The sequence below is a fragment of the Pristiophorus japonicus genome, chromosome 5 (assembly GCF_044704955.1).
Source record: "Pristiophorus japonicus isolate sPriJap1 chromosome 5, sPriJap1.hap1, whole genome shotgun sequence".
Classification (NCBI taxonomy): Eukaryota; Metazoa; Chordata; class Chondrichthyes; family Pristiophoridae; genus Pristiophorus; species Pristiophorus japonicus.
In genome coordinates this window covers 292,862,188-292,879,701 of record NC_091981.1, presented here as the reverse complement: position 1 = coordinate 292,879,701, position 17,514 = coordinate 292,862,188, and the positions used below count along the sequence as shown (strand labels likewise).

Below are 17,514 nucleotides of genomic sequence, written 5' to 3'. Positions count from 1 at the left end.
CTCCGGGACCACTGGGAGCCCTCTGCCACCTGTGTTCCTGGCTACCAGTTCCAGGGCTTCCTCCATCCCTTCCATTTTATATGTTATTTGTTGGGCAAAAACTCGGTGCCAACTATGTTCTTGGTGCTTAGTGGGCTTATTGCTGCTGGTGAATCTCTGTCGGGCCTCCCACAACAGCCAGACAAGCACACACCACAGCCACACATGCTTTCAGTCCCTCTGAGTTCCCTCTCTCTCTGTCTCCTCTTCTGTGCATGTCATGGTGACCCTTGACCTCCAGAATCGTGGGAATGGAGCGTTGCCATGCTGTTGCTAATTTCGGCCACACTTTACGGCAGAAGGTCAGAAAAATGTAATGCTACCGCCCATTTGATATCGCTCGGGGTAACGCCCATTTTCAAAAATGTAAACTAGATGTTTTGAGAATGGGCGAGAAGCCGGCGATCTGAAAACCCTTTTTTAACGCCCACACCGGAAATAACGCCCATTTTTGGGTGCTGAGCGCAAAAGTGGAGATTCTAGCCCCATGTCTTTCTACTCTGTGGGCTTGTTTATTCCAGAGGTTCAGGTACTGTCGACTGCTGAATAGGACAGGTTCCTTTTGTCGTTTGGTGTTTTGCTCTCGGTTTTTCCATTTCTGATTATGAAACAATAAGTTCAAATGTTTTACAGCAAACAAGTACTGAATACTGCCATCAAAGCACAAGTAATGTTGAATCAGTAATTCATTGATGCAGACTCCTTGCAGGGAATATAAATTCATATTTGTTAGAGGACATACTTTTGTTCAGGGATAAATGTTATGTTTGTTGGAAGCCGGTCTGACTATAGAACCATCAAACCTAGGGACATTTTGGGAGTCCAAGGCTGAATATTCTGTACCAGTATATTAAGCAATGGTCCTTTTCTGAGCTTTTATGTCTGGATTTTCCTCCATTATACTGCCTGACATTGGGTAATGAAGAAGCAGAAGAAGAAAGAAAAAAGAACAGGGAGGCCTACATCTGATCCAGCCCCTGAAACTGCTTCCAGGGATTTTCCACCATCTGTCCCAGCAGGGAACGTGGCAGCCCGAGTGGCTTTCCTGAAATCATCCTCACTCTTAAATGGCAATGGAATTGGGGCCAGGGAAGCCATCCCTGTTGCGTCCCTGGTGCCAGGATGAAGGATGTGACTGAGCGGCTACAAGACATTGTGAGGGGAGAGGGTGAACAGCCAGAGGTCAAGGTCCATATTGGTACAAATGACAGAGATAGAAAAAGGGATGAGGGCCTGCAGGCAGAGTTAAGGGAGCTGAGTGAGAGATTAAAAGGCAGGACCTCAAAGGTAGTAATTTCGAGATTTTTGCCGGTTCCCCGCGCCAGCGAGTACATAACTAGGAGAATAGAAAAGATGAATGCGTGGCTGGAGCGATGGTGCAGGCGGGAGGGCTTTAGATTCCTGAGGCATTGGGAATGTTTCTGGGGGAGGTGGGACCTGTTCAAGCCGGACGGATTGCACCTCAACAGAGCCGGGACCGGTATCCTCACAGGAGGTTTTGCTACTGCTGTGGGGGAAGGTTTAAGCTAGCTGAGCAGGGGATGGGAACTGGAGAATAGATTTAGTGCGGAGAGAAGCAAAGCTGGAATTGGGCAGCAGAGAAGTAGAAGTAGAAGTGAATTTGGAAGACAGAGGAAACAAGGGCTGGAAATAGACAATAGGAGAATTTGGCAATACTAAATGGTATATACTTCAATGCAAGGAGTATAGGAAATAAGACAGATAAGCTGAGAGCACAGATCGACACTTGGGAGTACGATATTATAACTATTGCTGAGACATGGCTGAAAGAAGGGCAGGTGTGGCAGCTCAACATTACTGGTTACAGGGTTTTCAGACGGGATAGAGAGGGGGGTAAAAAAGACGGGGGGGGTGGGGGTTTACAGTATTGACGAAAGAAACAATTCCAGGTGTGAGAAGGGATGATATGATAGAGGGCTCGTGAAACGAGGTCATATGGGTTGAATTAAACAACAAAAAAGACCACACACATGTGGCCATCAAGGCATCCCCAGAGCACCCAGGAGTTTTTGTGAACCAAGAGTCTGAACACGCCCGATCTCGTCTGATCTCGGAAGCTAAGCAGAGTCAGGCCTGGTTAGTACTTGGATGGGAGACTGCCTGGGAATACCAGGTGCAGTAGGAAGGCCTCAGACGAGGTGGCCGTGTGGTTAAGTAGATGTACTGCTAATCCCTTATACACTGCACGTGTTGGTTCGGATCCCATTCTCGTATTTTATCGCTTCTCGGCCTTTTGGCTAAGATCATGCGTAACTGACCTGACCAGCCACCATGACCTCCGGGTGGTTCTCCCTGGATCAGGAAGGTATATGCTTGCTTTTTTGGAAACAGGAGGTGGGTGGGGTGGCTTGACCCATCCACCTCCACGGAGGTGTGTGGGGGACCTGACCCATCCACCTCCATGGCACGAACCTGGTATTGCAGTACTTCCAGGAACGGTGCAGTGGCTCTAGGCCTTTTGGCTAAGAGCATTGGCGCAGAGTGATCCTTGGCGTGTGCAAGGTGACCTCTGGCGTTTGTGATTTGACAAAGAATTGGAACGATTGGCAACGAATTTAAAAAAAAAGAAATGAGGTTTTCATTCCCTCAACCTGCAGCTGGTCTGCAACCATTAAATAATCATCATGCATGTGTGCCAGTTTCCCGGGGAGCCATCATGACTCTCTCATCCTGCCCCACTCCACCCTCCCTCAGCTCTTTGCACCTGCAAACAGAGTTACTGGCTGGCTGCTTGGAGAACGCAATTGGCATGATGAAGCTGTGCTTCAAATGCTTTGACAGATCTGGAGGGGCCCCTCAGTTTGCACCAGCCAGGGTCTCCAGAATCATCGTCACATGCTGTCTTTTTTGTTGTTTAATTCAACCCATATGACCTCGTTTCACGAGCCCTCTATCATATCATCCCTTCTCACACCTGGAATTATTTCTTTCGTCAATACTGCAGGGTGATCATGGTGCAGAGCACACAGCCTCTTCAGAGGAGGAGGAGGAACAGGTGGAACATGAGGAGGAGGATGAGGAGGAGAAACCTGAGGTGGAGAAGGAGGGCTTGGATTGCCTCACAATTGCCCAGTTTATTTAGGTTGCACCTCGGGAGCGGGCAGGGAAGTGGAGCTGAGCCCAAGATCAGATCAGCCATGATCTTATTAAATGGCAGAGCAGGCTCGAGGGGCCAAATGGCCTATTCCTGCTCCTGTTCCTTATGTCCTTATGTTCAGTGCACCCATAAGGCTCTCAGCTGCTGTCCCAACTTCCCCGCCCCACACAATCACCACAAAGCAGTCCTAAAATGACCAAATCATTCCTATAAAGCAAAGCTCCATTGCCTGAGGTTACTTAATGTCTCACCATTCACTCCAAGTGACAAAGCCACTTCTCAGGTAGCAGGCAAAAATGGACAAGGGAAAGTAGTGCAAAGAAATACATTAATGTGAGTCATAAATAAAACTGAAACTTAATACTAACATTTCAGCAAACAACTTTGTGCATACGCTTTTGCAGTTAGGATTCTGTCTTTTTGCCTTTTCCGAGTGCTTCTTGGAGGTGCAACCCCTTTGGCTTCAGGAGAGGTAGAGGCAGACTGCTCACTTCCCAGCTGTGATTGCTTCCGACACTTTTAGTGCATGTCCTATGTTTCAGGGCCTGTCAGGGCCCCGCCAAGGACTGCTCCTCCTGAAACATCAGGATCCGAGGCAGTATGTGGGACTCTGACTGAGGGGGAAGCAATGGGGGGGGGAAATGGGAGCATTTTGAGCAGAGACCTTCCAAGTCCCCTCTCACCATCACCCCTCTCTTGGGCCACCCGCACGTCTCTGCTAGCAAGGAGCTGGACAGAACCTTGCTGCACATCAGTGGGGCGATGAACGCCCAACTTTATGTTGGTTTCCCTCCTCGCAATGAATTCAATGAGAGTCTGCGATCTGTTGTTCACAGCAAGCGCATTCTCGTTTGACTGGCGCATTAGTTGCTTCATGCAGTTGACCATCCTTTCCATGGAACAGCACATCGTTGCCATCGCCTGTGATATGGTGCTGCTCATGTTGGAGATGGACTCCTCCATTCTCTGGACAATCACGCGTATTGGGGCTGGAAAGCTGCCAGAGCATCACACATTTGTTGCTGCTCCTTCGAGATCAACCATGTTGCCGACAGCCCCTGAGGTTCAGCATATTTAAAAAAAGGAAGCAGACAAAAAGCAGGAAACTATAGACCAGTTAGCTGAACATCTGTCGTGGGAAAATGCTAAAGTCCATTATTAAGGAAGCAGTAGCAGGACATTTGGAAAAGCATGATTCAATCAAGCAAAGTCAGCATGGTTTTATGAAAGGGAAATCATGTTTGTCAAATTTTCTGGAGTTCTTTGAGGATGTAATGAGCAGGGTAGATAAGGGAAAACCAGTGGAATTGATGTATTTGGATTTACAGAAGGCGTTTGATAAGATGCCACATACGAGGTTACTACACAAGATAAAAGTTCACGGGGTTGGGGATAATATGTTAGCATGGATAGAGGATTGGCTAACTCACAGAAAACAGAAAGTCAGTATAAATGGCTAATTTTCTGGTTTGCAAACAGTGACTCGTGGGGTGCCACAGGGATCGGTGCTGGGTCCTCAACTATTTACAATCTATATTAATGTATTGGATGAAAGAACCGAGTGTAATGTAGCCAAGTTTGCTGATGATACAAAGATGGGTGGGAATGCAAATTGTGAGAAGGACACAAAGAATCTGCAAAGGAATATAGACAGGCTAAGTGAGTATAACGTGGGAAAATGTGAGGCTATCCACTTTGTCAGAAATAATAGAAAAACAAATTATAATTTAAATGGAGAAAAGTTGCAAAGTGTTGCAGTACAGAGAGACCTGGGGGTACTCGTGCATGAAACACAAAAAGTTAGTATGCAGGTACAGCAAGTGATCAGGAAGGCCAATGGAATGTTGGCCTTTATTGAAAAAGGGGGATGGAGTATAAAAGCAGAGAAGTCCTGCCACAACTGTACAGGGTATTGGTGAGGCCACACCTGGAGTACTGCGTACAGTTTTGGTCTCCGTATTTAAGGAAGGATCTACTTGCATTGGAGGCAGTTCAGAGAATGTTCACTAGGTTAATTCCGAGATGAGGGGATTGACATATGAGGATAGGTTTAGTAGGTTGGGCCTATACACATTGGAGTTCAGAAGAATGAGAGGTGATCTTATTGAAACGTATAACATAATGAGGGGGCTCGACAAGGTGGATGGTGAGAGGATAGTTCCACTTATAGGGGAAACTAAAACTAGGGGGCATAGTCTCAGAATAAGGCACTGCCCATTTAAAAATTAGATGAGGAGAAATTTCTTCTCTCAGAGAGTTGTAAATCTATGGATTTCTCTGCCCCAGAGAGCTGTGGCGGCCGGGTCATTTAATATATTTAAGGCGGAGATCGACAGATTTTTGAGCAATAAGGGAAGTGGAACTGAGACCATGATCAGATCAGCCATGATCTTACTGAATGGCGGAGCAGGCTCAAGGGGCCAAATGGCCTACTCCTGCTCCTATTTCTTCTGTTCTTATCTGCATGCAGCTGAGCAGAGCTTGAAAGGTATTGCACCCTCTGGCGAGGTCTCTCCACTGCTGTCCCTGGCTGCACCATCTTCTCTTGCTCACTTGTGATGTGTATGACACTAGATGACAACACGACTCTATGTCTCGCTGGACCCACTGACGAGTGCGTCTCTGCGCTGGTGCTGGCTGCGCATGGGTCTGGTGATGGTGCAGAAAATGAAGCTCCCTCTGAGGAGTTGTCTTCCTGCTCCGGCCGGACAGTGTGCTTGGGGGCACTTGATGGACCTGTGGGAGAGTAAAGACATGAATTAGACTTCTTATGATAAGAATGTTCAATGTTATCATTATGCACATGATAATATTTCACCAGCTGCTGACATCAGTCACCGTGAGTGACTGTTGTATGCCATGTGGGATATTTAATTCTGTCACCTGGTTGCTGGGAGGTTCCTCTCTCTCATCTCCCACCGCCATCAATTCAGTCACTCCACTTATTTCAGGATCCACCTCCTCCTCTGCAGGCGTCAAATGTGTATATATTGCAGGACCATCTCCGGCTCTCTCTCTCATTCTCTCCTGTTCTGCGCTCCCTTCTCCTGCAAGGAGGGAAAGAAGTAAACTTTGAGTGAGAGTGGGAGTGGAATGAGTGTGAGGCATGTATGAGCTACATCTAATAGAGGATGACTATGAGGGAGTGGCATGACATTGACAAATGGCCTTCTTCTGTAGTGCTACTTTGTACGATTGTATTAGGCTGAGGGTGAGTGTCAGTGGTGGATATTCAGATGGGGATGTGAGTAGTTGTACAGACAGTGAGGGATGGGTGCACCTGCAAGGTGGGTTAGTGTGAGGAGTGACGTGTAGGAGCAGGCCTGGGAAGGCAGAGTGATGGGGCAGGGGTGACACGCACATCAGGATGTAGCTAAATGCGGCATTGTACTCACCTTTCCTGACCTCATGTGATCATTAATTCTCTTCCGGCATTGAATCCAGGAGGGGCCGACATCACCCATACTGCTTAGGTATTGGACTATCTACAGCCATGCACTCTTGGTTTCTCTGGCTGCCCTTTTCCATCCAGTGCCAGGGAATATTACCTCCCTGCATGCTCTGACTCCCTGGACCAGGACTTCCAGGGAGGCATCTGAGAATCTGGGCGCAGCCTTCCGTTGCTGTGACTCCATGTTTGCTTCCACCCACACAAATCTCTGCGATATACACCGATAGACACCTCTCACAACCACCTTTATGCCTCCTCCAACAACCTTCAACTGGAATGTTTGCCAAGCTCCTTTAAATATCTGAGCTGAAATGAGTCATCGGTGATGTCATCAGACCCACTCCATTTAATGACTGTTTCAGTTGATGTCATTGACTTAAACGCGCAGTGCAGAACGCGCTGTTGAAATCGTCGAAATGGCAACCAGCACTACGTGGCCCAAATGCCCCCACCCCGACTCCAAGGTCGAGGAGTATATGGTGAGATCGTTTACTATTTTCAGTGCATACTTAATGGTAAAAAGGATTCATTGTTTGCCTTTAAGCCAGCTTACTTCACACGTAATATGTTTTGGTTTCTGAGGGAACATAGTTTTGGACATGAGAAAAGTATCTGGAGTGAACTTCAATTGTAACTTTGGACTAGCAATGCTGTGCACCACTGAGCCTCCCTTAAACCTGCAGGGGGCCAAAATTGCCCCAACTTCCCCCCTCTGGTGTTGCCACCGCCGTGTTTCCGTCCCCATTAAGAGCGACTTCTGGATCGAAATCAACAAAAAGTCAAAGAGCAGACGTTGCTCAAGAGACGACCTCAACCACTGCGGCGGTAAAAACAAACATAACGGGGTGGGAGCGCCTCATTTCGGGCGGAGAGCAATTGCGGCCCGCAGCATTTTTTAACAGAAGTCTTATGTGTCCCTTGTGTTCAACTTTGTCTTTTCATTACTTACTTTTTGGAGCAAAATAAACAAATCTGTCCGTAGGTGTACTCAGGTCGAATGCTGGATCTAGTTTAAAACATGGAATGAAAGGGGTTAGGGTTAGCTTTAAGGTAAGAGTCTTGCATAACAAAATAAATCTAGGAGCTAAAGATGTTGTGGAAATTGCACCTTTCCTTAAGGCCTCTTAACACCAGAAAGCAGCGGCCAATCTACGGAGTGCAATGGCCGCCGACTTTTCGTGTAATAGTCGCCATTATCAAAATTCCGCTCTCGTGTTACCATGGCAGTGCACCGCTCCCCCCCCACCCCCCACTACTCCACAGCTGCCGATCCGTGTTAAGTGCGATATCACAGTGTGTACCCCCGATTTAACCCGATGGTGAAACTCCGGCGTGAAAATCTTCAGCCCGCCCGCCAGTGCCAAAACAAGTTTTTCGCGATGGTCCACTGCGGCTCCCGTTAAAGGGGAGGACCCACTGCCGCTATGTTTTTTTGGGGGCCCGACAATTATACCCCCAGGTTCGGCCGGGACGCCAACAGACAGCCTGGCACCCCATTTAAGTGAAGGGGAGAGCCGTGTTGACACGGTGCCATGATGACGTCATTACGACAGCCAATTCGCACCCCCCCCCCCCCCCCCGCCAACTTCCGACCCTGTAGTGTTGCCACCGCTACATAACCACCCCCATTAAGAGCGACTTCCGGATCCGATTTAAAAAAAACAAAGAGCAGAATTTCACTTGGGGAGCAGCCTCAACCTCCGCGGCGGTAAAAACACTCAAAACCAGTTGCGTGCGCCCCGTTTCGGGCGGGGGGGGCAATTTCAGCCCCGTTGAGTTTCAATCGTAACTTTGGACTAGCTGTGCTCCATTGAAACTCCCTTAAAACTGCAGCACTTTAAAAAATTCTGTGTCCCTTAGTTCAAATCTCTCTTTTCAATACTTACACCTTTGTGGCCATGGTTGTCTACGATCTACATCGTAGGCTGACGGGGCTGTTATAAAGCATGGAGTGAAAGTGGTCAGTAAGAGTTTTGCACAACTAACCGAATCTAAGAGCTAAATATGCTAAGTGTTACTAACAAAGTGTGGGTACAATAATGTGGATCTAGCCATTATTCCCTGATTTGATCAATAAAAGTTGAGCTTAAGCTGCACACTTGACTTGATCACATAATCTAGGCTGATACTTCATTTCAATGCTGAGGGAATGCTGTATTGTTAGAGTTGCGGTCGCTTAGATGAGAAGTTCAGCATGTCTCAGACCTGCCCCTAACTATGGGGACTGCTGAATATTTACGCAAAAGATATCCCTCTGGAGATTAATTAATTTAGGTAGCATCAGAGACAGATTAAGGGTGCCTCGGGCCCCTGGTATTACCCTGGCCATGGGCCCTCTACTCCCATTCACATCCTGCAGTAAATGACATTAGTGAGCTAAGTCACAGGGCAATATACTGAGGATGTATCAGGTCAAGGTCAGGTCAGGTCAACATCTCAGGTTATGTCCAAACAATCAAACCAATATCTTGATGAAACCCTGTATAAACAGTAAGCAACAACACTTTAATAAAATAAAATCCTTACATTTTGAAACTAATTCATCAATGACAACAATTTAGAACATGATAGCGCAATTGTTTTGGAATACCATCATTTGTCATTTGCATTTTCTGCACAAAGGCAACTACTAGTATAACATCACATTGGTCTTCTTCTAGACTTTTGTCGGCTAAACTCGGCAATGATTTTCTTATAAAGCCAAATAAATAACAATGAACTCAATAATAATGAGAACAAACATTAATATAAATTGTAATTTATTCACCTTGAAAGTCCAGTGCCTGTTCTGGTGCTCAGCATGCTAACTACAAGAACTGGGGCCAGACCTTTAAGCTAGTACCTCTTATGTATGCATATATTCTTTATTGCAGCCCACCCTGCGATATGTGTGTGCACTCGGTCCATGCAGAAGAGCTGGTCTCCAGTCGTCTTGGTTAATCCTTGCCACCTAGCTGTCAAGTCCGTGTGGTGGCTGGTGTGCAATGGTCACCACATGTTAAAAAAACCCACACACAGGCATCTTCCACCCTCCAACATGCAATTCGGGACCTCGAATATTAGGTCCTTCATTGAAACACCTGTGAACTCATCCCTTTTTTTGGTGTGCAAGCAAGTCATATTAATGACTTGGATGAAGGGACCGAGTGTAATGTAGCCATGATACAGAGCTGGGTGGGAGAGCAAATTGTGAGGAGGACACAAGAAATCTGCAAAGGGATATAGACAGGCTAAGTGAGTGGGCAAAAATTTGGCAGATGGCGTATAATGTGGGAAAATGTGGTCATCCACTTTGGCAGGGAAAATAGAAAAGCACATTATAATTTAAATGGAGAAAAATTGCAGAGTGCTGCATTATGAGGGACCTGAGGGTCCTTGTGCATTAAACACAAAAAGTTAGTATACAGATACAGCAAGTAATCAGGAAGAAAAATGGAATGTTGGTTTTTATTGCAAGGGGGATAGAGTATAAAAGCAGAGAAGTCCTGCTACAACTGTACAGGGTATTGGTGAGGCCACACCTGGAGTACTGCGTACAGTTTTGGTCTCCGTATTTAAGGAAGGATATACTTGCATTGGAGGCAGTTCAGAGAAGATTCACTAGGTTGATTCCGAGATGAGGGGGTTGACATATGAGGATAGGTTTAGTAGGTTGGGCCTTTAACACATTGGAGTTCAGAAGAATGAGAGGTGATCTAATTGAAACATATAAGATAAGGAGGGGGCTCGACAAGGTGGATGCAGAGAGGATATTTCCACTCATAGGGGAAACTAAAACTAGGGGACATAGTCTCAGAATAAGGGGCCGCCCATTTAAAACTGAGATGAGGAGGAATTTCTTCTCTCAGAGGGTTGTAAATCTGTGAAATTCTCTGCCCCAGAGAGCTGTGGAGGCTGGGTCATTGAATATATTTAAGATTGAGATAGACAGATTTTTGAGCGAGAAGGGAGTAAAGGATTATGGGGAGCGGGCAGGGAAGTGGAGCTGAGTCCATGATCAGATCAGCCATGATCTTATTAAATCGCGGAGCAGGCTCGAGGGTCCAAATGGCCTACTCCTGCTCCTATTTCTTATGTTCTATGTTCTTATCCTCGATACGAGGGACTGCCTATGATGATGATTATGTACATTCTTCACCAATATGTAAATAAACAGTGTCTGAAGCAGTGATAATAACAATACAATATAATGACAAAAACTTTATTAGATAATTCTACAAACATTAGTGTTGGATTAGACCGAGACATTTCTGGACAATACACTGGAGCTGAAGTATTGGCTGGTGCTGCCCTGCCAGGCACTGCAGGCGTCTAGAGCCTGTTCACATCAAGTTGAGAATAACAAACATCTGAGCCCTCGCGGCTTCGCCCCGATCTTGGTACGTCACGTATGTCAATATGATTTACCCTTACCCTTAATCCGACCCTGTATGGGCCCACTCTAGGCTTGGGCCCCGGCCGATGTGCTCCGTCACATGAGTCTGGCATTTAAGGCCGGTGTGGAGGAGGTCAAACCAGTTAAAGGGAACGTTCACGAGATGAAGACCAGTGGGGGTAGTAAAAGGGATTGGTTAGGATGGAGAGACTGCCCGGCCCTGATGAAGGGGCAAGGCAAAGGAGATCCTCCAGTGTCTAAGACAAAACCTGTCGAGGCGAAGGGGCCGACCCTGGAACAATTTGATATTCTGGTGGCCGCCTATCGGACAGCTTTTGTGCCAGAGCAGGGAAGGGTAGATGCTGCCGTGAGCAGGGAAATCCCGACCGCTCCGGTAATCCCACCACCCTGGCTAGCACGTACCCAGCCTGAGTACCTGTGTTCGCTCACATACGATGAGTGGAGTAGACCATGCGCGAGGATGGGGGTGGAGAGGGGGTAGAGGGGAAGCACTTGGTGGACACCGGGGCTTCGAGCACGGTGATCCATGTGAGTAACCCGACCGATTCACCCTGGTCCAGCAAGGTTCCACACAGTCTGGTTAGGTTCACCGGGAACGAGCCGTTAGCCATAGATTTAGGATCCCTCCACACCAGGTCCTAATAAAGTGGGAACAGCCAGGATAAGAAGTCCTAGGGTTCAACCTTATGTTGGCCCACAGAATCATAGTGGATTTAAGGAACCACTGTCTTTGGGGGGGGCGGTGTGTACAGGGAAGGAAAAAGAAGAGGTAGTGATCCCAAGACAAGGGGAAGGTAAAGGCACAGTGTGTACCATGAAGCCGAAGGGGGGGTTACGACCTAGAGCAATTGGTTAATACCACCCCAGCCGAGTACCAGGCCTATGTGCGGGACAATCTCGCCTCGCTCGCCACACACAAACACGACTGCCGTAGGATGACAGGGGTAGAAGTCAGGGTACAAGAAGACCCTATGTCCAGGCCGCAGAAACGGTATAATTTCCCCAGGGAGGCAGCGGCTGACTTAGAGATGGCACTGGAATCCCTGGTAGCCCAGGAGGTGTTTGAGGCTCGTAGCCACTCACGTGAACTCTCCACTTTGGCCGGTTCGGAAACTGGATCAGTCGTGGAGGGCCACCGTGGACTGTCGGGTGCTCAACAAGAACATCCCAGCTTGTGCGCCCAGTGTTGCGGCCTTAGCCGAACTGAAAGGGAGTATTCCAGTATCCGCGACCACATTCACGGTGCTGGATATATCGAACGGGTTCTGGTCAATTCCCATCAAAAGAGAAGACCAGTACAAGTTCGCATTCACATTTAAAGGGCAACAGTATACCTGGACGTGTCTTCCCCAGGGTTTCCACATCTTTCACCAATGTATGGCCAACAGTTTAAAGGGTTTCAGCAGACACCAGCAGTTGGTGCTGTATGTCGATGACCTGCTTTTGTTCTACAGCGAGGGGGAGGAGCATGGTCCGCTGCTGGCCGAGCTGCTGGAGCTGGTGGAGGACACCGGGTTCAAGGTCAATCCCAAGAAAGCTCAGATCGGTCAGAGGGAAGTCAAATTCCTCGGGCCGACCGTGAGGGCTGGGGAGGGGGCTATAGACGAGGCCAAACGGAAGGCGGTACAGGAGTTATCAGCCCCCACGACTGTAATGGGGGTGAGATCCTTCCTGGGGCTCACGGGGTACCGCAGGGATTTTATTGAGGATTACCCCGCCACGGCAGCCCCTCTGCTTTGGCTCCTCCGCAAGGGAGTGGGATGGGAGTGGGATGGGAGTGGGATGGGAGTGGGATGAGGACTGCACGGCAGCGTTTAATCGCCTCAAGGGAGACCTGCTGACGGCACCCGCACTGGGGCGATGAATGGCAGGGAGGACTTCTCTTTAGAAGCGGCAGCCAGCGGGGACAGTTTGAGCGCGGTGCTGCTCCAGGAGCGGAAGGACAAACTGAGACCCGTGGCGTACTCCTCAAGAGGCCTCACAGATGTAGAATGGGGGTACTCCAATAGCGAGAGGCATCTCCTTGTCACGCACTGGGCCGTGAAGCACTCCCAGCTCTTCACGGGGCCATCCCAGATCACTCTACTAACCCACCATAACCCCCACTCAGATGTTATTAGATGGTGAGGATAAAGGACAGCACGGTGAGCAGTGCTCGCGTTGCTCGCTGAACTTTATTGCTCTCACAGATGAATCTGAGAGTGCAAGGCCTGTGTGAGCCCAAGCTGGCCGCTAACATGGTCTATGCAGGGGCGGCCCATGAATGTTCGGTAGAGGGAGTATGGGACGTGGACATAGGATTTTGGGCCGGTTAGCACACCCCACGGGCTGCGAAATATATGTCGACGGATCCAGTTCGATGGTAGCAGGGGTGCGTCTCACTGGGTGTGGGAATTACGGCAGGCATTGCAAGGGCCATTAAACTCCCGAGCACCCTGAGCGCTCAGCACGCTGAACTGTCGGCGGTGGTGTACGTCGTTACCCACGCCGACAAGTTCCCGACCCCATACACCATCCGCTCGGATTCCAGGCACAGGATCCCGTCCTCAAGGTTGGTCCTGGAGCAGCTGGCCAAGGGAAAAAAAGGTAGAAGGCCCGTTCCGGTTAGCGGGCATTACTTTAAAGGAGAAAATGCTTTTCAGGGGGAGATGGGTGAGTGGCGGTTCCAGAACAGCACCAGAGGGATTTCCTCCAGATAGCCCACGGGGGCCCAGGAGTGGGACACCCAGGGCCGGAGAGCACCTGGCAGAGGGTAGAACAGGCAGGGTGGTGGCCGCAACTGAGGGACGATGTCCGCGATTTTTGCGCAGACTGTCTGGTGTGCGCAGCGAACAACCCCGATCCCCAGAAAAGAAAGGTTCCCATGGGACACACGAGCAGGGACCATGGCAGTCGGTACAGGGCGATTACATCGCGCCATTGCCCACCGCAAAGGGCGGGGTTACAAGTACTGTTTGGTGCTAGTAGATGTTTTCGCTAAGTGGGTTGAAGCCTTCCCTTGTCGATCAGCCACAGCATTGGCAACGGCAAGGATCTTGGTGAGGGAAGTGTTCTCTAGGCGGGGACTGCCACAAATCGTGGAGTCTGACCAGGGGGGAGCCACTTCACAGGACAGGTCATGCAGGCTACCTTGAAAGTGCTCGGGATAGAAGGGAAATGGCATGTGGCTCACAACCCACAGTCATCGGGTGTTGTGGAGTGATTTAATCGGACCATCAAAGAAAGGCTGTGGAAGGAAAAGGACAGTCCCCGAAAAAGTGGGTTGAGGTCCTGCCATTTGTCCTGATGGGGGTCCGAGCCAGCCTCTCCAGAAGCACAGGGTATTCCCCGCATGAGCTCATGTTCTGGCGCTGGTTCTCACAGCGGGGCAGGTGAGAGAGATAAACCGGGACAAGTGCATTGATTCATTGGCAAGCTGCCAGCAACATGGGGGAAGCAGCACTGGAACACTCGGTTGTTGCTCGAGCCCCGGAGAACCCACGAGGGGATCAGGTCATGGTCCGCAATTACGCTGGGGTGGGCACGTTTGAGCCTTTGTATATGGGACCCTACAGCATCGTAGATAAGGCCAGTCCCATGGTGTACGCGGTTAAGCTTCCGAAGCGCACGAAGTGGTTCCATGTGAACCAGTGCAAGTTGTTTAACCCAGGGGAAAGAACGAGAAACAGAATGAAGCACCAAGGCACTGTAAACAGCGTGGTGGATGCGGGTCTTCCTCCCATAGTACGGGAGAGTGAGGAGCCCGTGGTGGTGGTGGTTAGGAGGAGCAGCAGGATCCCACGGCCGAGAGCGCTGTGGTCACCTCCTTGCACACCGCCGTAAAAGGCCCAAAGGCGTAGGGACCGAGTGGGGCCATCCAGAGACGGGCGGCCGTGTATATAGTTTCTTTCTCAATTTCGTGTTTTACAGAGTGTGTTCTTGATTAAGCCAGACCTGTGGAGCTATACCTTCTTCGCGGGAAACCGAGAGAAAGATGGAGACAACCCTGGTAATCGTTCTTTGGAGCTTGGCTGGAACAGAGTACAGCAGGCGGGGGACAACGGCGAGTTAGAAACATAGAAACATAGAAAATTTACAGCGCAGAAGGAGGACATTTCGGCCCATCCAACAAAGGGCCGCACGGCCCTCGGTCAGCAGCCCTGAAGGTTACATATAAACCTATGGACAAATGCGGAAAGGCAAAGAGCACCCAGCCCAACCAGTCCGCCCCCACACAACTGCGACACCCCTTATACTGAAACATTCTACACTCCACCCCAACCTGAGCCATGTGATCTCCTGGGAGAGGCAAAAACCAGATAAAAACCCAGGCCAATTTAGGGAGAAAAAATCTGGGAAAATTCCTCTCTGACCCATCCAGGCGATTGACACTAGTCCAGGAGATCACCCTGGCCGTATTCTATTCCCTGCAGTACTTACCATTATATCTGGGCCGTCCAACAAAAGGTCATCCAGTCTAATCCCAATTACCAGCTCTAGGTCAGTAACCCTGCAGGTTACAGCACTTTAAGTGCCCATCCAACCATCTCTTAAAAGTGGTGAGGGTTTCTGCATCCACCACTCTTCCAGGCAGCGAGTTCCAGATCCCCACAACCCCCTGCGTAAAGAAGCCTCCCCTCAAATCCCCTCTAAATCTTCCACCAACCACCTTAAAACCATACCCCCTCGTAATAGACCCCTCCACCAATAGAAATAGGCCCTTACTATCCACTATGTCCAGGCCCCTCAATATTTTGTACACCTCAATGAGGTCTCCTCTCAACCTCCTCTGTTCCAATGAGAACAAACCCAGCCTATCCAATCTGTCCTCATAACTAAGATTCTCCATTCCAGGCAGCATCCTAGTAAATCACCTCTGCACCCTCTCTAGTGCAATCACGTCCTTCTTATAATACGGCGACCAGAACTGTATGCAGTACTCCAGCTGTGGCCTAACCAAAGTATTATACAATTTAAGCATAACCTCCCTGCTCTTATATTCTCAGCCTCGGCCAATAAAGGCAAGCATTCCGTAGGCCTTCTTAAGCCCCTTATCCAGCTGGCCTACTTTCAGGGATCTGTGGACAAGCACTCCATGGTAGTGCGCCCTACCCTTGCATGGCCGCTGCACAGTCATGTGGAACGTTATCAAAAGCTTTGCTAAAATCCATGTACCCTGCATCATACGCACTGCCCTCATTGACCCTCCTGGTTACCTCCTCGAAAAATTCAATCAAGTTAGTCAGACACGACCTTCCCTTAACAAATCCGTGCGGACAGTCCTTGATTAATCCATGTCTTTTTAAATGAAGATTTATCCTGTCCCTCAATGCCTCAGGAATCTAAAGCCCTCCCTCCTGCATCATCTCTCCAGCCACGCATTCATCTTCTCTATCCTCCTATTTCTGTACTCACCAGCACGTGGCACAGGCAGTAACCCGGAGATTACTACCTTTGAGATCCTGCTTTTTAATCTGTCTCCTAGCTCTCTAAGCTCTGTTCATAAGGGATGCAGGGGTGGAAATTCAGGTCCAACCGAAACAGGTCGCACCAACCGCTGTTGATGTGTTTTCCCCGCCACATTGGATGAGGTGGCCTTTTGCGCGAAATTCAGCCCTGTGTCATTGTTTTTTTGAGCGGACCGGAAGTCGGCCATAATGGGGGTGGTAGTGCGGCAGTGAGTGCACTAGAGGAGCGGAAGTGGAGTCGGGACGGAGTCTCCGCCGCTGTCAGTCATCAGCGCAGCGCTGATGATGTCATGACGCTTGTGCATCACCACGTCGCTCCCCTTCACTCACAGGGGAGAGATGCTGCGAGCTCTGCGGTTATTTCAGTTAGGTCCACTAGGTCACCAGGGAGGGTTTCGGCCGGGCCAGCGGCCTGGCACCCAAGAGGGGGTGCCAGGCTGCCTGTTGGCAGCTCGACCAAACCCGGGGACATCCGGTAACTCGTGGGGTGAACTAGACGACCAACAACAAAAAAAAAAAATGCCGGCCACGACAGTGCGCCCTACCCTTGCATGGCCGCTGCACAGCCATGTTGCACACACTGAAAACACAGTGCACCGACAGACAAAACTGTCGGGACACCGTTCAGCAGAGGGAAGCTTTTTGTAGCTGAATTTGGATAGAAGTGTGGGAGATCGGCGGTGCACTCTTTGATGACGCACTTAGGAGTGGTCAGCAGTAGCGGAGCGGAAGTGACATCATCATCGCCGGCGCAGTGTCCCGAGCTGCTACTGGTGGGAGCAGGATACTGCCGGTTTTGCGCCTTTATTAACTCGCACGCAATTTCACTGGAGGTGACAGCACCACTTCACCCCGTGCGAGAAATTATTCGCCCTCTGAAGGGGTTAAAAATCATTCGTATTTCTAAAAGGTTTGTGGCTAAGCTTAAGTTGAGCATGGGACCATAACGTATAACTCTCGAGAAGGGAGTATTTGGCAGATGTCCTCGCACAGACAGAATTACACGAGATAACAATAAACACCCCAGCTTTGTCTGTCTATTAACAGAAGATTTAGTCAAGGA

At 49.3% G+C, this 17,514-nt stretch overlaps 1 protein-coding gene and 1 pseudogene across 12 annotated transcripts in view; one reads left to right on the top strand and one right to left on the bottom strand.

Moving 5' to 3' along the window:
• LOC139264758 (uncharacterized) overlaps positions 1 to 17,514 on the bottom strand; it is a 680,593-nt gene that overhangs the window by 251,279 nt on the left and 411,800 nt on the right. For all 12 annotated transcript variants that reach the window (XM_070881817.1, XM_070881821.1, XM_070881822.1 and 9 more), the window contains 2 exons: positions 8,495 to 8,542; positions 7,558 to 7,614 (listed from right to left, as the gene is read on the bottom strand). In XM_070881817.1, the coding sequence (XP_070737918.1) occupies positions 7,558 to 7,614; positions 8,495 to 8,542 (105 nt within the window). The remainder of the gene's footprint in view (positions 1 to 7,557; positions 7,615 to 8,494; positions 8,543 to 17,514) is intronic.
• LOC139264839 (U2 spliceosomal RNA) lies at positions 2,278 to 2,509 on the top strand (annotated as a pseudogene).